Raw genomic sequence first — 25,715 nt, 5'->3', positions numbered from 1 at the left:
CTGCTTCCCTGGTTTCAAGCATTTACATCCTTGCCCCACTGTCTCCTGTAAGGAGCTTCCTCTAGTGACACTCTGTGTGTGTGGGGGTGGGGGGGTGGTGTATCTCTGCCTGATTGTTGAATGGTTGACCTACCTCAGCTTGTGTTGCAAACTTAAGGATACAGTTGCTAAATATGGCTGTAGTTTTCTTTACTCTTGGCCTCTGTTTCTTAGGTCTCTGTCTCCCCAAATGTACCATGTGTCCAGTATGGGCTGGTCTCAGGTGGTACACAAGCCTAGCATGAACTGGCAGGAATCTTTCTCCTTTTCTGCTCCCTTTCCACTCCCTCTGATTGTGTCCAGTAGAGAGAGTGTCATAGTTTGAGGTCAGTCTGTTCTCAGTGCCTTGTAAGTAAGTACCTTTTTCTCAGGACAGATCAGGCCTCCGGCCACAGGGAGCACACAAGTGCTCAGCAGTCTGGTTAGAGTTTAAAAAGCATTGTAGCATTGTTTTCTTTTCTTTTTAGAATTATGGTCACCTATTTCAGCAATGCTGATTTCTCATTTACAAGTAGTCCTAGAAGATGACCTTGTGAAAGCATTTACTTAAATTTGCTTTGCAGAAAATGGTGAGTTTGGACCGGCACAGCAAGAATTACAAAGGACTTGGGGCTGACACTGAGGAAACTCTGCTCTGCAGGCCTTTCAGCATAGTGCTGTCTCTCAGGAAAGTGGCTCTGCTGACATCTTGACCCTTTCTTTGTCCCAGGAATGAATCCAGAAAACTTAGAGCCAATCGAGCTCCCAGTGCCTACTGTGACTGAGAAGATCACCTATAACCATCTCCTGGCCGAAAGACTCATCAGGATAATGAACAACGCTGCCCAGCAAGGTGCTTGGGGAGCATGGGGTCTATTCATAGGGGTGGTGGGGTCAGTGGGACCACGTACCTACACTGGCCACTGCGATACTTGGGTATAGGCCTGACCCTGTTCGGAGTCTGAGTGGATCTCACCCACTTCCTCTGCCTCTGTCATATGGCGTCATGCCTTCTGCCACCAGTACCATCCTGTTTGTTACATCTTGGTCACCCTTTCTCTTCTTGACTCTCTTCTCCCTCTGCATGAACACACCTTTTTCTACTTTTGTCAATAAGTGCCACCTTACCTCTCTGAATGGCTCAAGACCATGTAATATCCAAGTTAAGGGTTGGAGTGAGAATTGGAGTTAGATGGTCTCAATAATACAGGACAGCACCCAGTGTTTGCTATCCACTGGTCTGGTTCAGAGATTTTAGCCAACAACTATCTGCCTCCAAGGGTAGGGCTAGAAAGAGCTGGCAAGATGATCTAGCAATGTGTTTCTCAGCTAGAGGGATCTTGGGCCCCTGGGGACATTTGACAATGACAGGAGACCATTTTGGTCACCATATTAGGGGAGGAAGGGTCTATTGTCATCTGATGAGGAGACACCAGTATGCTGCCAAGGACCCTACAATACACAGGACAGAGAAGTTTCTTGTCTTAAATGTCCAGGGATTTGATTTGTTGTAATTTTCTTTAGCTTCAACTGAAACTTGTTAGCAATTGATGGTCATTGTACAGTTGACCTCTGGCCTTATTCTAACTGATGATATTAAGCATTTCCATTATCTCTTTTAAAAAAAAAGTAGATGTGATCCTTGTATATGCCATTTGGTGAAATTTACATACATAATCACTGTTTATGTTGTTGGGGGGAAAAAGTATCTCTCAAAATAGTTTGTTAGTCTTACACAACTCTGTCATGTGATTTTCTGCATTGTTTATGTCCCCAAGACTGTATTTTTCTTTCCAACTTTCACATTCCAGTCACCAGTAATTAGCAAAGTGTCTTGACTGCATGGTTGATCAGTTTCAGGCTATATGGAAGTTAGTCTAAAAATCTTCCATTTCTTCATCTTTGGCAATGGTGGTTGGTGTGTAAAGTTGAGTAATACTCAGATTAACTGATCTTCCCTTTAAATGTATGGATATTATCCTGTCACTGACAGCACTTTAACATAGATCTTGAAATGTTCTTTTTAGCAATTAGTGTGATACTTTTTCTCTTCCATTTTTCATTTGTGGTGGACTATATGTAAGATTATCCTACCCAAAATGGGCCATTTTAACTCATTAATGCCTATGATACTGACCTTTGAGTATTCTGTTTCAGTTTGACAACTCAGTTTTCCTTTCTACATTCCGTATTCTGGTGGTTAATAGATGCTTGCAGCTGTTTTTCTGATTTTGAGTTTGAGCCACATCAGCATGCTATATTGTCTGAAACCTTTCCTCTATTCACATGGTTAAGGTCAACTCCACTTTGAGGAGGCACTTCTTCTCCGGTTGTGTATTGAGGGCCTTCCCTCCTGAGAGGGACAGCTTCTGGCACTATAACAGATGATTTCTACTGCTGTTTGTTAAGGGTTTTCACCTACCATTTATTTTAGAAGTCAATCACAAGGTCCTCCATTCTGCCTTGCATAATGAAATACCAGGGATCTAGCTGCTAACATCTCAGCAACAAGTTCAAGTTGAAGCTAAAGAGATGGAAACAAATCAATGAGATTCAAAGAACTACTTTGAGTATACCCCACCTTAATATATAGGTCATCTCAAGAATAGAATGGATACATTGGAGATTACATCAAAGACATCAGGCATGAATTGTCTGATTGTATGGAACACAATGTGAATGAAGGATAGTGTGAAACACAATGTATATGAACTTTGTAAAAACTTTTTAAAAAGCTAATTGCAAAGACAGGAAAGAAACAAAAGACCAAAATAGATGTTAGAAGAGACTGTATGACTCTTGCTCTTGAATGTGGAGAAGCTAAAGAGAACAGAAGAAATGATGAGGTGAAAGAACTGAGCAGAAGGTTTCAAAAGATGTCTTGAGATGAAAAGTATTATAGGGAAAGGTGAAAAAAAAATAAAAGTGCAAACATCTGGCGTTAGAATACCACAGTGCAAAAAAAAACTGATACTCGTCATTTGTCACACTGAAAGACATGAACAAAAAAAAAAATCAAGACTCAGGTTACAATAGTGAAGTAGTCTAGGTATGTCAGAGACAATGAGGTTGGCTCAAGATAGAACAAGGTTTAGGGCTGTTGTACATAGGATCACTATGAGTCACAAGTGACTTGATGTCATATAACAAAAACAATGAGTAAAAAAAAATACAGAACAATATTGTTGCTGTTATGTGCCATCAAGGGGCCTGCAGCTCATAGTGACCCTATGTACAACAGCCATATACCCTGTTCTATCCTGTGCCAGTCTTATTGCCTCCAGCGCACTTACCTCCATTTCCCTAGTCACAGAATAAATCCATCTCATTGAGGGTCTTTATTTCTTACGCTGTCCCTCAAGCCTCCCAAGCATGACGTCCCTCTTCAAGGACTGGACAATGGAGGATATATCAAAAGAGGGTATAAGGAAGGGTTCTGTTGCTCAGCCATGGCCAAAGTCAAGGCTCAGGACCTTCAAGGCAAGAAGGAAGAGGAGCTGTTGGAACAGCTGGATGATCTGAAGGTGGAGCTTTTCCTGATGCGCGTCGCCAAAGTTACAGGCAGTGTGGCTTCCAAGCTCCCCAAAATCTGAGTTGTCTGAAAATCCATTGCTCATGTTCTCATTGTAATTAACCAGACTCAGAAGGCAAACCTCAGAAAACACTATAAGGGCAAGAAATACAAACCCCTAGATCTGCAACCCAAGAAAACACATGCCATCAACTAGCACGAGGAGAACCTGAAGACCAATAAGCAACTAGCAAAAAGAGTGCCGGTACCCACTGTCGAAATATGCAGTCAAGGCCTGAACTTACAAAAATAAAACACAAAACTGGTGGTGGTGAGGAACAAGGGTATAAGGAGTACAGAATCAGTGTATCAGAAAGAATTGGTCAGTATCCCACCACTTCAGTAAGTAGCTTATGTTCAAGAATCAATGATATTGAAGGAAATGTTCAAACTTCACAAAAGAAGCTGGTGAGAAACAGGACTCTGGGAATTGTTAGAGTAACAGTTGAGAGGTTTCAATAAATGAATGCAACACTAGAAGCACTGACTTGCCGTGAAATTTGGAAGCCCGAGACCTAGCCAGCAAACTAGAAAAAGCTCATACTATGCCCATTCCGAAAGAAAGGTGATCCAACAGAATGTAGAAATTAATAAAGAGTACCTCACGTAAAATCTTGCTGATGATAATTTTTAAAAAAATGGTTACAGAAGCATATCAACAGGAAATTGTCCAGAATTCAAGCTGGATTAGTAAGAGGATATAGAATGAGGGATATCATTGTTGATGGATCTTGACTGAAAACAAAACTAGAAGGATGTTGACTCATGTTTTACTGGCTATGCAAAATCATGACAAATTACAGATAACATTGCACAGAATTAGGATTCTAGAAAAAAATGTCCTGAGCAAACCATCTCAGCATATTTGAGCTGCTGGGTTATATGAAGAATTTGGCATCAGGATTTAATGAAGGCTCATTACCAGCTTGTAAGGTGAAAAAGCCTTGCCTGTTGAGAGGGGAAAAAATTTGAAGCACTTGTAATAGAGATCCTGCAGCTTTCAGTATGGTTTACACTACTTCAGCATAAAGAAAACAAAAATCCTCACTCTGAGCCAGTAAACAATATCCTAAGAAATGAAGAAAATGTAGAAATTGTCAAGGACTCTTATTAATTGGATTCATAAACAAGGAGTCAAACGACATACTGCACTGGGCAAATCTACCACAAAAGACCTCTTAAAAAAAGTGTTAAAAAGCATGTCACTTTGAGGTAAGCTATATCTCATTCAAGACATAGTATTTTTAGTACCTGTAAAGCATCATATGTATGTAAAAGCTGAATGATAAAGACCTAAGAAGAATTGATGCCTTTGAATTATGATATTGAAGAAGAATGACTGTGGACTGCCATCATAGTGATTCATCAGAGAGCTGGACAGTGACTAAGGATGACAGAAGTAGAATCAATGCCTTTGAGTTGTGATGTTCTAGAAGAGTATTGAACATACCATGCATGGACCGCCAAGAGAACAAACAGGTCTGTCCTGGAGAGGGTGAAACTAGGCTGGCTGTTCCTTGGAGGCAAGGATTTTGAAACTCTGTTAAACTTTGGGCACGTGGCCAGAAGGAACCAGTCCTTGGAGAAAGACATCATGCTTGAAAGGGTGGAAGGACAGTGCAGGGGAGGAAGACCCTGGGCGAGATGCACTGATACAGTAACTGGGGTGATGGAGGAAGGGGTGTCAGAGTCAGTGAGCCTGGCTCAGGATAGGGCAGGCTTCAGAGCTATTGTGCATAGGGTTGCTGTGAGTTGCAGATGACTCAGTGGCATATAACAGCAGCATGGATTGCCAGAAGAACAAACAGATCTGCCCTGGAGGAAGGACAATCAGAATGTTCCTATGATGTGAGGACAGCTCAAACACAGCAGCCATTGTGAGGAGGATGATGTCAGACCAGGCAGGATTTCCTTCTGTTGCACGTAGGCTAGCTATGAATGGGCCCGTCCAGCAATTACAGATGCCAGTAGTGTGGAGGTTAGGAAATCTTGATCACAAAGCCATTCTGTGTCGTGACGATATCGTAATGAGCCCAGTCAAGGTGCTGGCCTGTTGACTAAGACCACCACTGTTGAGTACCTCTTGCATGCCAGGCACAGCATGAGGATGGCAAGGGGACAGGCAAGTGCGAGACAGCCACGATTCCGCTCCTCCAGGAGCCTCAGCTGGTGGTTATGTGAAGACCCAGAGCTGTGGTCGGGAATGGAGCTAACACTGGGGGGTGAGGGGATGGGGAGTGAGTCTAAAACAGCCTGGACACTGTGACCTTGAAAAGGAGCTGAGATAAGGCCACTAAGAAATTAATATGAGGGGAAATAGCATGGAGGAAGAAGACTTGCCTAGTCTATTCCTACTAAAAGGTGCAGATGGGTGGGACGAATACATCCCTGAGGGGACAGGTGACAGGAGCTGTGTGGGCCAGACATAGCCTGAAGATGGAGGAGGATTGCATGAAGAGTCCCAGTGGAGTAGCCGACCAGCTTCTCAGGGCTGATTAGAGGCCAGCACAGATGCTGAAGACAGGAGGTTGGTCTGGTCAGAGCCTCATGTGGCAGCATCGTGGAGGAGCAAGGAGCTTGTGACCCATCTCATGGGTTCCTCTTGGAAAATAAGAAACAAGGTCAGTGAAGGGAAGAGGCTACAAAGGAGGAAGGATCTTGCTGAAGAATCTCTTTTCACTTCCCTCTAGCAACAGGGAGGTGTGATTTGAGGAAAATGATGTAGAAGGAAGAGTTTTGTGGCCTGTCCAACAGTGGACTTGCTTGGGGGACAGGCAGGAGCAAGGCTCTAAAGAAACACTGAAGAAACAGTGGAGGCTATGTGGTCGGGGCTGCTGTATTGTAGCCACTGCAGCAGCAGACTTCAGTTAGTGCTGAAGGCAGAGGGGTTATTATTTGAACTTAATCTCTCTCAAGTCAGAGACTGACTCATCACTGACCTTCCCATGGCTTTCCTAAGGTGTAAATCACACGGGAAATTTCCCAGCTTTCTTCCATGGAGCCGCTGGTGGATTCAAACCGCTGGAGAGGCCTATGCCTTTGGGTTAGCAGTGTGACCTACCATGGACTGGGCCACCATAGCTCCTCACTGGGTTTATATTTCCGCCTTTTTCTGTGTAGGCTTCTGGGGTTTGTGACATTCTGGAGAAGACTCTTGTGTGCAGTTTACTCCTTTTTTTAAGTGAATGGATTCTCTTTTCTCATCTTTTCCCACCTAACTTCCAAGATGTGCGCATAATGTCAGACAGGGAACCATATGGTGGTTCTGCCTTAGAGAGGCCTTCTCCTTCCCACGTTCCCCGGTCAGCATCAGGAAGCACCTTAGGAGTGAGCTATGGAGACACAGAAGAGTTTGCATCAGAAGCAGCAACCCCTCAGACAGTCACGGATGCTACTGTGAGTGATGGCAGATTGGCACAGAAAGTTCTGCGGATGGTGGCAGTTGTGGTGGAACTTGGTGTTCAGAGCACCTGCAGTCTTCGATCTTGTAGCTGATAGACCTCAGGGAAGTTGCTTCACTTGTCTCACCTGCAGTCCTTCAGGGGGCATATGCAAATCACCCAGCACACGCCTGGCTCAGAAGCTAGCAGGCTGTGTTCAGAATTGGGTTGCAGTTGATAGAAACACAACTCAGACTGGCTTAAGCATTGACTTATGTCACTGGAAAAGTCTTTTGACTTCTGGCTTCAGGTACAGCTGCACCCAGCACTCCAACCCTGTTTTCTTTGGTGGCTGTGGTCTTCTGCATGTGCAGGTTAACTGCTAACAGCTCCAGCCACCTTCCTTGTCTTTCTGACCTCTACACTGGCCGTCTGGAAGGCACTGAGGTTTGGGCAGGCAGGTGGGAAGATGGGACATGACGCTCGGTCTTCAGAGAACTTTAGGGAAGATGAAAGCTGCTGCAGGGACTGGGGAGGGACAGATAGGGACTATGATGTCCGCACTCCCCAGGCCCCACCACTGGCTGTGTCTGTGCCAGCCCAGCACTCAGGCAGATTCTCTTACCCGGCAGATTGTAGAGTGAGCTTGGCTGGCTCATCCCAGCACTTGTGCCCATCCCTACCCACTCACTGACCAGAGCAGTGGCACATACCGGCTTAGAGGCATCAGTTCCATCTAAATCACTGGACAAAATGGGGCCAGTTGTTCTTCAAAGGAAAGTAGGGATGCTTTCCTTGAAGAAGAGGAAAGAATACAGCCACTTTCTCAGCCTTTACTTATATATTTCCTCAAGGTATTTGCCACAAGGTTTGTTGCAAGCTGCACAATTTTCTTGAGTGTTAGTTTTGCCAAAATATGTGATACCGGTTGCCATCAAGTCCATTCCAGCTCATGGTGATCCCAGCCGTGTCAGCAGAACTGAGCTTTGGGTGAGTTTACAGTGATTGCTCTTCCAGAAGTGGATCTGCAGACCCACCTCTGGGTGAACTCAAACTTCTGAGCTTTTGGTTAGCAGCTAAACTCTTCTGCTAACTGATCATACTGCCCAGGGAACCAGTTATGATCAGTTGTAGTCCTGTCTCTCTCATGCTTCTGATGGAAGGACTTCAGGGAAGCATTTGGCAGGGGCTTTTTGATGTTGTCTGAACTGTAATTGACTGGAAAAGAGGCTGCCCTGTGGAGGCGTCCTGTGTCCCCTGTGGATGTTGAGAGCTTGGGCAGTCAAAGAGACTGTTGAAGGATGTGTGGCCAGTTAGTGGATAGGGTAGAAAGTAGAGTCCCACATTCAATCATTGAGTTTAATTACCTCACTAGGTAATAGAAATTAGGATCAGGATTAGGGTAACTTCGAATACCATGTGAAGTAGCAGCCCCAGTCTGACCACCGTGTGCTCTGTAGATGGGAAGATCCGCCTGGCGACCCTGGAGCTGAGCTGTCTGCTCCTGAAGCAGCAGGTTCTGACCAACAGCAGCTGCATCATCAAAGACGTGCACTTGGCCTGCCTGGAGGTGAGGCCTCTACTGTCCTCTTCCCTGAGTACTTGGGAGGGCCACTCCTGGCATCCAGCTTGGAGTCCCCTGATCTGTGGCATCCATGGCACCAGCAGAGGGACCTGGGGCTGGTGTCCACTCCATCCCCCTTTACAAATAGGAGCTTCCTGCAGCGGAGTCTTATTTGATGAGGCCTCTTCATGAATTGGAGTGGTTTCCGTTACAAGTATTTAGCTTCTGCATTTGATTCCAGGATTTTTCTCTTTGTCTTGGAAAACTCTCTCTCTCTCACACACACACACACTCGCATGTGCACGCACGCGCACACACACGCACATGCACACACACTCTCCACGTTTGTCCCACTTTCAGTATCTTAGAAAACAGAGGGGGAATAGACAACTCTAGTTAACCCTTTCGTGTGCGTCTTTCTGTATGCTCTGTGTGTCTGCATGTATACACCATGTAGGTGTCTCTCTTTCCTACACACATATGCACACCGGCTTCTCTGTTTCTAAAAATGGAGAGGTAATGGCCATATTTTATAACTCATTTCCCCCTTTAACTGTGTATTAGCAACTTTCTGTGCCGCTAAGTTGGACGGCTTGTCCTAAGCCCATTTGTTTTGAGGTCCCTCCTCCTGCTTTTTTTCCCCAAGAAAGCCTTTTCTACTTATTAAATGTAGACATCTGATTTATATCCCCTGGGGCTTTAGACTGACCTGCCTGGATCACTCATCTCCACAGGCCTTGCCACCTTATCACTTTTTCCCCTTTGTCACAGGGTGCAAGAGAAGAAAGTGTTCACCTGGTGCGACATTTTTACAAGGTATGAAAGCCGCTCCTGGTTGTGTGTCTGTAGTGGTATCTAAACTATACACATCCAGGCCACGAGCCTTCAGTTTCTATTGAGTGGAAATGCTCAGCTTCCTCAACCTCAAAACAATGTTCTGCTGGACTCTGCTGCCCAGCAATTCAGTTTCTGAGCACTTATCTCTCAGATATAACTGTTTTAAATTATAGTACAGATTTTGTTAATAAGTTTTGTTTATGTATTATATTATGAATGCTTGTATATGACTATGTGCCTTTGTTTTGAGTTGATAAATTATAAATTGTATACATACATACCGATAAATTATATATGATGAACTTATATGTCAATATATGAATTATGTATACCCTATAAATGTGATTTATTTATGAACTACATATGAATTCTGTTGTATATATTTATCATATACATATCTGCTCAGAAACCTCTTACAAACTTTTAGACATTTATCATTGAGTTTAGTGATTATCTCCTCTTGTTCTGTTGTGATCTTCAATATCTATAAATTTTATAGATATTTGTCTTCAGATTCATGATTAGTTTCAAAATATCTAACCAGATGTGCAGGTTGGGTTTAGAAGAGGCCATAGTACTAGGGACATTATAGCTAATGTTAGATGGATTGTGGCCGAAAGCAGAGAGCATCAGAGGAATGTCTGTCTGTGTTTCATTGACTATGCAAAGGCTTTTGACTGTGTGGATCACAACAAACTGAGGCTAACTCTGAGAAGAATGGGAATCCCAGATTGCGCTTATGTGAAACCTATGCTTGGACCAGGAGGCAGTCATCAGAACAGAGCAAGGAAACACTGCATGGTTCAAAATGGGAAGGGTGTACACTAGGGATGTGTCCTCTCTCCCTACCTTTTCAATCTATGTGTGGAACAGATAATCCAAGAGGCTGAGGAGGAATATGGCATCAGGATTGGAGGAAGACTCTCCAACAATATGCATTATGTAAGTGACACAACCTAGCTTACTGAAACTGAGGAGGACTTAACGCGCTTGCTGCAGAAGGTCAAGGAGTGCAGCCTTCAATATGGATTGAAGGGTCAACATCAAGAAAAGAAAGATTTTCACCACTGAGTCAGTTGGCACCTTCATGATAGATGGGGAAGAGCTTGAGATTGTTAACAACATCAGCTTGCTTGGTTCCTTAATAAACACTTTTGGCACCAGCAGTCAGAAAATCAGAACATGAGTTGCATTGGGAAAGTCTGCTGCCAGGGGCCTCTCTAGAGTACTGAAGAGCAGTGATTTCAGTCTGGAAACCAAGGTGCACCTGATCCAGGCCATGGTCTTTGCAATTACTTGTATCAGAGAGCTGGATAACAACTTGGGATGATAGAAGAAGGATCAATGCCTTTGAGTTGTGGTGCTGAAGAAGTGTTGAACATACTGTAAATAGCCAGGAGAACAAACAGATCTGTCCTGGAGAGGGTGAAGCTACTCCCTGCATGCTAGGTTTTTGACATACTTTGGGTATGTGGCCAGGAGGGACCAGTCCTTGGAGAAGGATATTATGCTTGGAAGAGTGGAGGAACAGCACAGGAGATGAAGAACCTGTATAAGATGGATTGACTCAGTGACTGGAGAAATGAGCGTGGATCTGCTGGAGATGATGAGATTGGCTCAGGACAGGGCACGCTTCAAAGCTAATGTAGATAGTGTCTCTCTGAGTTGCAGGCAACTTGATGACACATCACAACAGCAATCGTGTTGGTTTTGTTTTGCTCCCAGGCTATTCTCCTCAGGCAAAGCTCTTTATTTCTTACCTAGAATGGATTCATCCAGATTCCAAATAGACTTCTTAGTTTTCCCCTCTCTTGGCCTGTGTATTGGGTCCTGGTGGTGGTAGTCTTCCTCCAGTTTGGCTCCCGCAGGCCCCTGAGAGCAAAAGGAGGAAACGTGTGGGCTCTGCTCTCTTTTCTTGGTCACCTGTGCTTCCTTTATGTGTATTCTCTTCAAGCTGAAGTTTCTTTGCAAGAACCTTTTTAAGTGACTTGTCCATTATTAGCAGTGTTCTTGGAAATAAAACCAGGTCATATAATATGGAAATCCACCTGCCAGGCTCCGATGGCCATGACCAGCTGGAGCACAGTAGACATTCCCTGATGAGAATGGAAACACTTCCACAGCTCACAGGGCCCCACCAGGCTGCCAGTGAGAACGGATCTCCTTCAGCGAAGCTGGGAAGAATGCAGAGCCCTCACAGTTGCTTTGGCATCTTTCGACCTCTAACTCCAAGTTTATTTCCCCCCTAGCAAGTTCATAGCATGTGTGTGATGTTGCGTTCAAACATAACAATTGTGAAGTTGTTGCAAGGCCAGGCAGTGTTTCCTTCCATTGTACATAGGGCCAGTGTGAGTCAGAACTGACTTGTCAGCACCTAATAACAGAAAACTCTTGGATTGCATAAAACATAAAGATGTAGCTCTCTAAGAAAGACGCTGTGTTCTCCCACTCCTGCTCCTGACTCACCGCTGTTCGCTCTCTCCGGGGAACAAGTCGGTCAGGAAGCCGCGCCGCAGCCATGGCTTTTAAGGACACCGGAAAGACGCCTGTGGAACCGGAAGTGGCCATTCACCGAATTAGGATTACCCTAACCAGCCTCAACGTAAAATCCCTGGAGAAGGTGTGTGCCGACTTGATCAGAGGCGCAAAGGAGAAGAACCTGAAGGTGAAGGGACCGGTCAGGATGCCTACCAAGACTCTGAATCACTACAAGGAAGACTCCTTGTGGGGAAGGTTCCAGGACCTGGGATCGTTTCCAGATGAGGATCCACAAGCGACTCATTGACTTACACAGTCCTTCTGAGATTGGCAAGCAGATCACCTCCATCAGCACTGAGCCTGGAGTAGAGGTTGAAGTCACCATTGCAGATGCCTAAATCAACTATTTTAATAAATTGACTATCCGTTGGTAAAAAAAGCAAAAAACAAACAAACAAAAAAAAACCAAAACATAAAGATGTATAGATAGATTTCCCCAGAAAGACTTTATTTTTTCATTAACAGATGATGAGAAATGTGCTCTATTTGAATTTGAATTCCTTATTCCTAGCCCAGTTTTGGTTTTTTTTTTTCTCTCTGGGAAGTTTACACTATAAGTAGAAAGTCTCAGAATCTATTGGAAGTTTACACTGTAAGTGGAAAGTCTCAGAATCTATTGGACGCTTTTAGAGGTTGTCACATTCTCTGGTGGTACCCGTACTGTGCAAGCATATTCAAGCTTAGCTGTAGTTCTGACAACCAGAAAAACGATTCCACTCTTTCTCCCTCCTGCCCTTTATTTTGGCTCTTTCAGGACTTAGGAGAGAGACAAGGACAGTCCTGATAAGGTGCCACACATTGAATGGACTCTGTCCTCTGGCCATAGCTGTGCTCCTGTCTGTTTGTGAGCATGCATGTGTTTACCCAGCCAGCCTCAGCTGCGTGGCAGGCTCCATGCTCCCCACTTTCTGTTCATTAACATACCTCACCTTCTTCACAGTGACCCAGCAGACATGGGCTAACAGCAAAACAGCAATAGGCTCTGTAGGGTGGACCTTGGATTTGGACCTGGGTTTATGTGTCTCAAAGAGTCCCCAAGTGGCACTAACAGTTAAGCACTCAAAGGCCTGATGATAAAATCACAGCCGTTCATTGAAAACTCTCTGGACCACAGTTCTCCTGTGACACACAGTGGGGCACCAGGAGGCGTAGTTGACTCAAAGGCAACTATTTTGGTTTTATGTGCCTTGGAGCCAGGTTCTTACCCCCCACCTGTTCTGAGGGGACCTCCTAGGCAGCCATGGCCCTGAGGAATGACAGATCCTGAAGGAGCAGAAATCAAGAGGACAAGCTGCATCATTTTCCTGTTAAGCTTCTTTACTGAGATTCTCTTCTTCTGAGAGGTGTGGGACTCCCGACTTTAACCAGGGTGACTTAGCTGGGTTTTACCATTTTGAACCATTTCAGACAAATTGGTGATATTAAACACTTGAAATAACCTTTTCCAGATTCTAATTACATGTAGTGTTACTTTTGTTATTTTTTTTTTTTACTTTTGTTATTTTTAATTTATTTCTTTGATAGAAAAAAACAATTCTACATGCTTAAAGGAAAAAAAGTGAGGAGGACATTGAGTAGTATTGGTTTTTCATGTGTTCACGTGTGTGTCTCACTTCCTGGTGATTTACGAGAACTTGCTAATGAGAAACAGATGGCTCTAAAAAGCTGCAAACTGGAGTTTATAATACTTTCTTGTTTGTAAGAAGAAAAATATGAATAATATTTTTCTTTTCATTTTCTAGGGAGAGGAAATTTTTCTGGACATGTTTGAAGATGAATACAGGAGCATGACGGTGAGTTTCTGGCCAGTGCTCGCGGGTGCCCGCAGCCTGTTCAGCCCGCCCTGTCAGGCAGAGAGGTCGCTTCTGACTCCGGGCTTTCTGACCAAGTGGCAAACACTGGTGGGAAGTGAACCTAGTTAGCATGTTGCCTGTTTGTCTTGACCACTGCAGAGGCTGCAGCTAAATCCACTCGTTGTCCCAGGTTGAGCTACACCATGAGATGAGCCAGAAAGATTTGTTTTCATATGAATCATATTTTTACTGGATTCTTCTTTTAATTTTTTTGTGTGTGTGTCAGCACTTTTTTAACCCTCTAAACTAGTTGAGGATAAACTTCAGCCATGATAAGCCTTCATCCTTAAGCATGTCAGAGTATTTCCCTGAAGACCAACAATATTCTCTTTGATATCCTTAGGATTACTTTAAAGAAGTGTCACTAATACCACACCCTAGTGGCCTACTGGGTAAGGAGTTATGCTGCCAACCCAAAGGCAGGTGGTTCGAATCCTCCTGCTGCTCAGTGGGAGAAAGATGAGCTGTCTTCTCCCATGAGATTTACAGCCTCTGAAAACCCACTGGAGGGTCAGCTGTGCTTCAGTTCCAACGCAATAGGAATGAGCTTGAGTTTATTATCTAATATCCAGTCCGTAGTGATGTTTTGTTCTTTGTCCCAATTCTAATGATGTCTTTAGAAAGACAGGAAATAAGAATATAAGAGAACATTTGCCGTTTTAGCACTTTTGTTTAAAAGGAATACCACACAATTTCTTTTTATTACTTTATTTTTGAGATTGTATGCATTTTCTTTTTTATTTGAGTGAAGGTTTGTAAATCGTATTAGTGTTTTCATAACATTTTCCATAGACTTTAAAAAAAATAACATTAATCAGCTATTAATTAGTTACAGTGTCTAGTCAGCCTCCATGGAAGTGCTGGTGGCTTAGTGGTAAGAAGTTGCGCTGCCAACCCAAAAGCATGAGATTCAAGTCCACCAGTTGCTCCCAAGGAGAAAGATGAGCTTTCTCGTGTGCAATTTACAGCCTCAGAAAACCCGTTGAGGGGATCAGCCAACTCGACAGCCCGCAACCACAGCAATCAATACCTTATTATATATTGCCTTTCTTTCCAGTCATCTGAACTATTTAGTAATTTTTATTCCCCTCTTCATCCCTGCTAGTGGGATCCTGTCTATGAGTAGCCCTTTGCTTAATTTTCCTAACAGTGGTCTTATACCATAATTATCATTTTGTGACTGACATGGTCTACTCAGCATAATTTGTTCTGTAGTCATTCATGTTGTATAATACTACACAAAGTGGGGAGTGTTTTAGTGATGTCTGGTACGCCATTGCGTGAATGTACCATGGTTTTCCCGCCACTTGTCCACTGATGAACACTTGAGTTGATTCCCGCTCTTTGGTAGGTGTTGGAATAGTGCTGCAATAAACGTGTGTATGATTGTGTTAGTTTGTGTCATCACTGATTTCTTTGGAATACATCTACTAATGGGATTGCTGAATCCAATGATATTTCTATTCCCAACTTTCTCAGGAAGCCCCAAACTGCTTTCCTTTGTGGCTGCACCATTATTTCAACACTTTTCACATGTACAAGTTGGTGACTTTATGCTGTTCGTCATGGTCTTCAGCTAGCCCCACTCTCTGTTTGTTCATGTTGCCCAACTGTCACCACCATCCCTAGTGGTTACACTGTTTTATACAACATTTCAGCACCTTTGACATGTACAAGTTAGTAACTATTCTTGTTCATCATGTTCAGCTCTCACTGTTACCATTTACAAATTTTTTCCATCACCCTTACCAGAGGTTAGTGCTTGCTAACAGAAAGACTTTTTTGTTTGTTTTCATTTAGTACCTGCTCTGTGCCATCTGTATAAAGTATATGTATTAAATCTCTTCATTCTTACCACAGCCCAGTGGAAATAGCTGTTGTTACCATCCATCTTTTAATGAGTCAGGGAAGACCAGGAGAGATCCCAGATCTGCCTGGCAGTGGCACATTCCAACTCTGAGCTGGTCTGTGCTCAACCCCCTGCCTCCCTTGTGTGTGAGTCCCCTCTCACTCTTTCAGGGAGCTCTGGTTTCTTGGTCCCTAGGGATTTGTGCTGCTGACCCGAAGGCTGTGCTGCTTTCGAAGTTCAAATCCTCCAGTAGCTCCAGGGACTGAAGATGGGCAGTGTCTTCTTATGCAATTTACAGCCTCAGAAACCTGCTGGAGCATCATCTGTGAATGGAAACAGATTCCGTGGCAGTGAGCGCTCCTGGAATCCACAGCACAGCGGGCTGAGGTGTAGGAAACCATTGGGTCAGAGGACAGCGCTTTCTCTGTACTTTAGTCCCTGCATCTCGAGCACCTGAGGAGACACTCGCTCAGCCGATAATAAATGGTCCTTCTCATGGACATTAGTCCCCAGAGTGAAGTGATTCAGGAAGTTGAGGATAAGCCTCCATTGGTGAAGTGTCACAAAGACAAGAATGGGCAGAGTGCTGAGTGGCTCCCGGCTTCCCAGCCCCTTCACCGAGGGTCTGTGAACAGCCAGCCTTAGCACATGCTTGCTCGTGGCATACGTGTAACTTCCACAGAGCTTTTCCAGGGAGCAAGTGTAAATTGGCCTCATTCTTCTCCAAGGAGCCCCTGCTCAGTCCTTGTGTTGACGAGAGGCTGCCAGTATCAGTTGTATAGACCACCTGTCATGTGTCTGGTTCCCAGGAGAGTGTCTCTGTCTTCAGACCATTAGAGTGAGGTGGACTAGACATTCACTTTCCATTCTGTCCCCCCTGTGAGCACCTCGACAGCGTCCTTCTCCATAGTTGCTTTCCTGTTTGGGCTCATGACACTTGACTCTTCAGAAAAGCACAAGGTCTTAGCCTCTACTCAGTCTCTGATTTTGTTGCTCACTAGCTGTGCAACCTCTGGCAGGTTACTTCAGTGCTGAGCCTTGGTTTTCTTCATCTCTGAATGTAGATCACTCCCTGGAGCTGCCCAGCCTGAGTGCAAAACACCCAGACAGGAGCCTGATTGAGAATCTCTGCACAACAAATGCACCTTTCCTCCCTCTCCCCTAGCCGAGACAACCTTCCTGGTTGTGTGTGTTTGTCTTCTGTGTGAATCAGTACTTTGTGTCACACACATGGCCCTGCTCTCCAGACAAATGCAAAGGGGGTGCTTCCCCGGCCTCCAGCTCTGATGCCCAGTCTGGAAAGGAAGTAGGCATGGGCCCTTGGGTGCTGCTGTCACACCAGGCCTTGACTTTTGCCCTGATGTCTCCTGTGCACTGCAGAAAGTGTAAGGAGCCCAGCAGACTGGCAAGGCAGGAACTTCAACCTCTCTGGACTACAGGGGACTGGGTTGGTGGGCTTCAAGCCTTTTAAAGAAAATTCTTGAAATGTCAAAAGAAAAGACAAGTGGATGACCCCAGTGGCTCCTTGGCTCCCTGGCCGTTCACAGAGTCTGGTCATCTGGGCCTTTCCGCATCCCACCTGCTCACTCCATTAACTTTCTGTAACAGGAGGGTATAGGAGACAGATATTAGTGAGATTCACTTTCTGATTGAAAGGGAGATAACAAAAAAGATCATCATGTTTAAGAAAAAAAAATTCTGTAGAAACTTCACCTTTGTGTAGTGCCATAGCTGAGACTTCAGCAGGTTTTCAGAGGCAGTAATCACATGAGGTGATTGCCCAGCTTTCTCCCACAGAGCAGCTGATGCATTCAGACCACATACCTTCATGTTAGCAAGCAGGTCCGTACCGCTCAGCCACCAGAACTTTGTTGATTTGAATAAGCAGGTGAGGAATAGCACGTGCACATTCAGTCATTTGTCATGTGGCGGAGAAGAGCCCATGGTGGGAAAGCCATGTCATCATGCTGCTTAGTGGTTATGGATGGCTGTGTGCAAAGAGCAGATAGCTCTGCTCAGATGACCTGGTCACCATGGCATGTGCCCTTCCTTTCCTGAGTGCAGTGTCCCTCTCGGGGCAGCACAAGTCCCAGCGGTCCAGGAAGTGGGGTCAGCCTGGCAGTGCCCGTAGAGCATGCTCAGCAAATGGATGTATTATAGAATTCATAATACGTGTTATCAATCACTGCAGGACGTGAACAGACGGAGGACAGAGGGGGACGTGTTGTGCGTATGGAACAACGTGGGGATATAGAGCAAGGCTGGCCTGGGCTTGTGTCTCTGATCCATCTCTAAACTTCTGAGCCTCAGGTTTCTCACCAGCAAATTGGAAACATCTGGTGTTGTGGGAAGGATTGACCAAGAGCCTGTACACAGGCCTCTAACTCCCAGCTTGCCCTGTAGTCAGCAGTCATTAGACGGCGAGACAGGCTCTCTCCTAGATACAGACCAGCCTTCTTGACAAGCCCCGCGGTCCTTGCCAGGGTGAGGGCTGAGGTGAGAAGGCATAGCTTTTCACTCCAGGGAAGAATCTGCCGTTTAGAGAAAACAGAAGTTAATGTGGTTTGCAAACCTGCCTATCTTGAGGTGTCCCCTCATGCATCGTCTGCATCCAGACCGCAGTCACTGGTTCACTGATGCCTGCTCTGTCCTTCCTTCTCTGTCTCGCTCCTAGATGAAGCCCATGAATGTGGAGTACCTCATGATGGACGCCTCCATCCTGCTGCCCCCGACGGGCACGCCACTGACAGGCATCGACTTCGTGAAGCGCCTGCCATGCGGTGACGTGGAGAAGACCCGACGGGTGAGTGAGCTTGGCCTGTCCTCTTCAGGGACCCTGTCCCCGAGGCCACTCCAGCACAAGTTCAGATAGTGAGTGCTGTGTTGACCACTCCCTCTGCACCCTTCAGACATAACTTCCTAGAACCCTTCCCTTTGCAGCACAAGGGTTGGAATTGCATTTCCTGCAGGCAGGCTGTCTCTCTGGGTGCAGAACACAGCACCCACTCCTGAGCTCTGAGAGGAAGCCAGCAAGCTGGGCTTCTGTGAAAAGGAGGTGTGGGGGAGGCCCTCAAGCCACGTGAGTGCGATGCAAGTGAGCTGGATGTGATGTCTTAGCTCAGATGTGGCCTGGACCCCCGGGAGATGAGTGCTGTTAAGGGATCAGGCACACGCGGGGGGGGGGGGGGGGGGGAGTGGCTGCGGTGCCCACTGAGGAGGTCCGTGGAGAGTGCAGTTGTTCTCAGAACCCACCACACAGTGCGCTTCCGTTATCAGCACATGGCTTTTCTGAAGCAGGTGCTCTAGGAAGCCGTCTGGGCAAAGCTGTTCATGGTATTTTATTGCCCTTGTAAGATCACAGTTTCTTTCTTAGAAAGCATCAGAACCTTTTCCTAGAAAATCATTCCCTGGAGACAGAATATTAATGGATTATTTAGAGGACTTCCTTGCAGTCGGCTCTCCTTGTCAGCCTGTGTTCCTCTGAGTTAATCTATGTACACCCAGAGTGGCAGAGGCCTGGACTCCTCGGGCTTTTAGCGAGCAGGGGTGATGTGCTGTGTCTGCCTCAGATGAGATGATTCTGTGGCCTTCCTCTGCCCCATCCTGCTAGGACTCTGTTTCAGAGGCCGGGGGGTCACACAGGAAGTCAGACCCATGCGTTTTATGTCAGCCCACATTCCTGACTGAAAAAAACCCATAAACCTCACCACAGGACCCGCCTTGTCCAAGTCTCAGGTGCCTTCCCTCATTGTGTCAGCTGGGCACGTGGTTCCGCCTGTGGGTGGCAGTGTTTGCACTGGACGCTCCCGGTATCGGCACCCATAGAGGACTGCGCCTGACAGCTGTCTGTCATGACAGTGACTCCTTAGTGCTGCACACTAACCCTGAGTCTCTGGCTGGCCCGAGAGGTGCTCTCGGAGGGAATCTCCTCAATTATAGTGAAGCTGCACACCCACCAGGCTACAGCATCCTATGCCAGGGAAGGCCAGCCTCAGACCTGCACAGCCCCTGAGCCAGGAGGCCTGGAGACCTGCTACCCTGCACCACAGGCAGCCTTCGTCCTGGTTTGGGACTTTCTGGGTCTTCTTCACACTGAATCTGACAATCACATTTATCGTTTGTGACAAAGTGAGTATTCGTATTGGTCCTTTACGTGGGTGTACTCATTTTATCCTCGTAGCCGCCCTAGACGATCGGCACTGCTGCTGTTCCCTGAGGCACAGAGAGGTGAAGGGATTTGTTCAGTTACCCAGCTAGTAAGCAGCTGTACGGATTCGACCATAACTCTGGCTCCAGAGCCTAGACTTTTAGCCTCTCTGGTGCACTGCCTCCCACCGCTGCCTTCCTCGTAAAGCCCTGCTTGATGCTGCACACCAGGGCTTCAGAATAACAGCCCAGTCAGTCAGTCTAGAGGATGAGAGAGGAGTATGGTAAGGTCAGTTATCTTGTTTTACTAAAGCAGTATGGGTGTCATGTCCCTAATGCCAGCTAGGAAGGCGCTGCAGGGATGGATTCTTAAGTTAGAAGACAGGAGTGATCTAGGCAGCTGGTGCAGGCAAAGGCCCAGAGAGACCAGGCACTTTCTGGCCCCTCTCAGGAGTGACCATCCCCGAAACCACTGAGGGAGCCTGACTGGAAAGTGATGAGACCCGAGGGTTGCTGGTGCTCAAGAACTTGGGGCCTGAGGACCTTGGCCATTGACCTTGAGCTCTGCCTCCTGACAGTCTTCTGGGGAATAGGAGCAGGCAGTCCTGACCCACAAGAGGGAAACAGAAAAACCCCATGCAGAGGTGATCAGCCTGGTGGCAGAGGGAGCTGGCCTGGCTTTGGTGCTTCCCACCACATGTCTAATCCGATGTCTCTTCATCATACAACAGCACACAGTGTCTTCCTTGATTGCCCATGGGGGCTGAATGGAAAGACCATTGGCAAGTCCCTGATGGTCTTCTGCTTCTACTCCTTGGTCATTGTGTCCCTGTTAGATGCTAGTGCAGGGTAGCTGTTCACCCCCATGGCCCATATTGCTGACCGAACCCTATCCAGAGCTCCTGTCGTTCCCCTCGGCTCCCCTGGGGTTTCTCATTGGACTTCCCTCTGTCTTACAAGTTCATAAACACAACTCTTATATCAAGGATTAGAGACAAGAAAAGCAGGTAGGCACCTTCTAAGTAGAACCATCCATCTTAGAAGTGCTTCCACTTAAGACTTTAAGTTTCTGAAGGGGAGTTGTAGCTTCTCACCCCGATCCAACTCCTGTGGAAAGGCAGGAGTCAGGCGGAAGCTTAGCCCCTTTCAGAAATCAGAACACAGCAGTGTGCTTAGAGTCTGACCTGAAGGAAGCATAAAAATTATTTAGCCAGTGATTGAGGGCTTACATGGTTAGCTTCAAGATTTTTGCTTGTATCCTAAGAACATTCCATTTCATCCTTTGGATTCAGAGTTGTTTTGGTGTGGGGTTTTTTTGTTGTTGTTTGCTTGATTGTTTTTTAAATTAAAAGGTCAATAGTAGAATCCAGATTAATACAGAATTCAGTGGCTTAAGGTGCTTCACTTAGCTCTAGTTCTGTCTGTGGGGAGGGAACAGTCCCAAGGAAGCTCCACCACACGTTGGCTCCCTGGTCCTCTGCTTCAGCTGCTCTGGCTGTTGCTCTAGTCCTGAAGGATGAGTTACATTTTCTTGCTTCTTTGATGGTGGGAAAAATCTCCTCATTGTCAATTGCTGATTTTTTTATTTGGAGTTGTTCTCTCCCTTCATGCCCCTACCTAGTCCATTTGTTTTAACATTTAGGATACTGCGTCTTCACAAAATCCCCACATTTAGGAAGCTCTGGTGGCCTAGTGGCAGGAAACTGCACTGCAATCCCAGAGGTACTTGGTTCTAATCCACCAGATGCTCTGCTGGAGAAGGAGGGGCAATCTCCTCCTGTACTGGTCAGATCTGATTTGATGGTACACACAAACAATAATAAAATTAAAAAAACAATCCCCACACTTGATACTCCTCAAGGAGCTGTCAGAGAAATTCAACGAGCCCTTACTAGTGTATCATGCCTAATGTGTAGAAGGTTTACGCATACATTCACCAGAGAGCTGCTGGATTCTTGTTACATGCCAGGCCCAGGTGCTTCTCCACCTGGAGGTGGAGAAGTAAGCAAGGCAAAAAGTACCTGTTTCCTGCATGTAACATGACTTAAGGAGCAACAAGTAAAATCTATAAAGAAAAACATGGCAACATGGCAAAGGAGCACTCCTGCTTTAGCGCTGCTCCAGCCATGCCAAGCCCATTGCAGTTGCATGTGGCCCGATTCATGGCAACACCATGTGGGACTGAATAGAACTTCTTGATCTAGTTTTCTTGACTGTAAGATCTATACTCATGGCCCGGTTGGGTGGTTAGTCAAGAGCAAACCATGTGCATACTTTAGGGTCAACAACTTCATCTTACACCACAGTCAACACCCTTGGTGCTAGCAGTCAGGAGATCAGGGACTAGGAAAGTCTGCAGTCAGGGACCTCTCTAAGTTACTGATGAGTTAATGATGTTAGTTTGAAGACTACGGTGTGTCCGATTCAGGCCATGGTCTTTTTAATCACTTGCTATGCATCTGAGAGCTTGACAGTGAATACGGATGGCAGAAGCATTGATGCCTGTGAGCTGTAATATTGGAGAAGAGTACTGAATATTCTGTGGATTGCCAAAAGAACAAACAAATATGTCTTGGAAAAAGTGTGGCCGCCGTGCTCCTTAGAGGCAAAGATGATAAAGCTTCATTTCATATCCTTTGGGCATGTTGCTGAGAGAGACTATTCTTTGGAGAGGGGCATTATGCTTGGAAAGGTAGAGGGTTGGCAAAAAAGAGGAAGACCCTCAGCCAGATGGATTGACCCAGTGATTGCTGCAATAACTGCCGCAGTGGCCTCGAGTGTGTCAGAACTTGTGAGGATGGCACATGACAGAGTTCAGATCTGTTGTTCATGGGGTCATGGTGAGTCAGAGTTGGCTCAACAGCACATAATAACAAGAGTGAGGAAAAGCCAGTCTGTGGAGGTGAGGAGTCAGCTGTGCATTTAGTTAAAGGAAGAGCTTTGCTGACAGGTGCAGAGGCCAATGTGAGAAAGAGAAGCAGAGACCTGGAATGGAATGAGGGGGAAAGGGAGCGGGGAGAGAGGCTGGAGGAGGGTGGGCAGGCGGGCAAGCTAGACAGAGAAAACGGGCAGCGATGTCTTGTTCTCTCTCTGGCATTTTGTAAATCACACCATTCTTTTGTTGGACATGCTTGTTGAAAGTTTTCTGGGATGCCAGGATTAGAGCAGTGTGTGGATAGAGCAATGAGTAAAAACCAGATTAGTCCAAAATAGCAAGAGTGCCACTCAGCCATGCCGGTGAGACGGGACGTTTACATTGAAATGAAGCTCTCTGGAGCCTTTGGAATCTGCTAAGAATGTTCAAGCACAGAACGTTAGGCTTGGCCTGGACTCACCCATGTGTAAGGGAGGTTGAGGAAAGCAGTTAAGAAAATGCTCGCTCATGAGCCAGGCCAGCCGTAGATCGAGCTCCAACTCCAGCTGCGTGACCTTGAATGAGCTGCTCGGCCTCCCGAGCCTCGGCTTCCTGTGTCCTACCTCACAGCTGTTGCCAGTGGACATGGGAGTGTGGATGTGATGTAAGCCCAGTGCCTGGCACAGGCTTGGGAATTGCTGGCTGCAAATGGTGGGATATTCTAGCATCTTAGGTGAGAAAGAAATAGGGTCTTAATGAACTAACGCCCCTCCCCCAGTGTAATGCTAGCTAGAAGGGATTTAGGAACAGTTTTGGGAGAATTCTCGAATCCCACGAAGAAGAAAAATGTGACATCAGGACGTGGGAAGGCTCATCAATAACTTGTGTTATGCAGATGACACAACCTTGCTTGCTAAAAGTGAGGAGAACTTGAAGCACTTGCTGCAGATGATCCAAGACTGCAGCCTTCAATTTGGATTACATCTCAACATCAGGAAAACGAAAATCTTCACCACTGCACCAATAGACAACAACATCCCAATAGAGAAGAGATTGAAGCAATCAATGATTTCATCTTAACTTGGATCCACAGACCAAAACCGTGATACCAGCACTCAAGAAATCAAAAGATGTATCACCCTGGGAAAATCTCCTGTTCTAACGACCTCTCCAAATGCTGAGGAGCAAAGATGTCAGTTTAAAGACTAAGGTGCACTTGATCCAAGCCATGGTCTTTTCAGTTACTTGCTATGCATCTGGACAATGATTAAGAACAGATGAAGAATCAAGCTTTTAAGTTAGGATGTTGGAGAAGAGTACTTAATATACCACGGACTGCTGAAAGAACAAAGTGTGACCAGGGTGTACCTTGGAAGCAAAGATGGTGAGGCTTAGTCTCACATACTTTGGGCACATGTCAGGAGGGTCCGGTTCTTGGAGAAAGAGCTCGTACTTGAGAAGGTGGCGGGTCAGCTAGGTGAGGAAGACCTTCAATAGGACGGATTGACACAATGATTTTAAAAATGGACTCAAGTATCTAGGAAATGGTGAGGATGCCACAGGTCAGGGCCTGGTTTACATCTGTTGTTTGTAGGGTCATTGTGAGTCATAGTGGACTAGATGGTATGTGGCAACAACAAATCAAATCCCAAACCAGCCTGTTTTATCTCGTGATCTCAGAAGCCATTATGAAATCAATGTGTCTGCATGAGGTTCTTTTTCCCACTATATTCTTTTCCCCTGTTCCCTTGTAAAAAATATAATTAGCTTTTTGTGTTTATCACTATTGACCTGGAGGAAATGGGATGTTTTGCTTTAGTTTCTAGATGTGTAGTATGCATTGGAGAAAACAAAATTATGCCTCATAACATTTCCAAAGTAGAGGAAAAAGAATCCCCAAGATTTTGTCACTGTAAACAGACGTGGGCAGTTGTGGTGTCCCCTCCAGATCCTTGTTTGCCAACACATCTCTTGGTTGCAGAGAATGCTCATAGTCTTGGTCTCCCAACTCCAACCCTGTTTTTTTATCTTTTCATCATAGAGAGTGCTGGTAGCCTATTGGCAAGAAACTGTGCTGCAATCCTGAAGGCACACAGTTTGAGACCACCAGCTGCTCTGCAGGTGAAGGATGGGTAATCTCCTCCCCTGCAATTAACTGCCTCTGAAAACCTGCTGGAGGATCAGCTATGGATCGGTTCAGACTCTATGGTACAACAACAACAACAACGTAGCATAGGAACTTCCCCATATTGCACAGATACAGTGTTAATAACTAGTAGTTTTTCATGTAGTTTTATCTGTGACTACTTGCTTGTAGTCATTTTGGTTGCTTCCAGTATTATGTTATTTTTAACTAAACTGTAATGAAGAGCTTCATAAATACAGTGTTTTCTTTGTTTTGGGTTGTTTCTTTAGGATAAGTTCCCAGAAGCGGAGTTTCTGGTTCAAAGGGTATGAGCATTTTTGTGACTGTCTACAATCCCCAGATTGCTTTCCTTATGGGTTGTGCCCATTCTAAACTGCTCCAGCACTCTTTTAGGGACTGACTTTCGTGGCCATTTCCACAGGCTTGGTGGGCATCTAACCTCAGTGGCTGTCGCCTAAACTAAGCAGCTTGCACATGTGCCAAGGGAAGAGGGAGCAAGGCTTGGGAAATGTGTATGGGTTGCCCAAGCCCAGGGAGCTCTGGTGGCATAAGCGGTAAGAGGGTTGTGCAGTTAACCCAAAGGTGGTGTGCTTCTCTGTTGGTTCAGATTCACCAAAGGCTCCACTGAAGAAAGATGGGCACTTCTAAGACAGGTTCCTTCCAGGCAAAAAGCCTCCCACAAACCCAGTGGGGGAATCAGCTAGGAGTCTCGATATTTCCAGCTCCTCTGCAGGAGAAAGAGGTGGCTGTCTGCTTCTGTAAAGATCTACAGCCCCGGATGTTGGGCACGTCAGCTCGTCCTGTAGTGTAGCTGTAAGTCAGAAATGGCTCGACAGCAGTGGGCTTGTCGTTGGTTTCCCCCCCTTCAAATTCTGTTTTATAGATCATTGTAGTTCATAGGTATATTTTATATATGAAACATTCTTTTTCATATATAACATTTTATTATATATTTATAT

General features: G+C 45.7%; 1 protein-coding gene across 1 annotated transcript in view; it reads left to right on the top strand.

Moving 5' to 3' along the window:
* CLEC16A (C-type lectin domain family 16, member A) overlaps window positions 1-25,715 on the top strand; it is a 262,635-nt gene that overhangs the window by 104,691 nt on the left and 132,229 nt on the right. Inside the window, exons 14-18 of the mRNA XM_006895232.1 lie at window positions 749-871; window positions 8,430-8,539; window positions 9,305-9,349; window positions 13,651-13,701; window positions 18,285-18,413. Of these exons, the coding sequence (XP_006895294.1) occupies window positions 749-871; window positions 8,430-8,539; window positions 9,305-9,349; window positions 13,651-13,701; window positions 18,285-18,413 (458 nt within the window). The remainder of the gene's footprint in view (window positions 1-748; window positions 872-8,429; window positions 8,540-9,304; window positions 9,350-13,650; window positions 13,702-18,284; window positions 18,414-25,715) is intronic.

Source organism: Elephantulus edwardii, unplaced genomic scaffold (assembly GCF_000299155.1).
Source record: "Elephantulus edwardii isolate Elephantulus edwardi_28Jun2011 unplaced genomic scaffold, EleEdw1.0 scaffold00162, whole genome shotgun sequence".
Classification (NCBI taxonomy): domain Eukaryota; kingdom Metazoa; phylum Chordata; class Mammalia; order Macroscelidea; family Macroscelididae; genus Elephantulus; species Elephantulus edwardii.
This window is presented reverse-complemented; position numbering and strand designations above follow the sequence as displayed.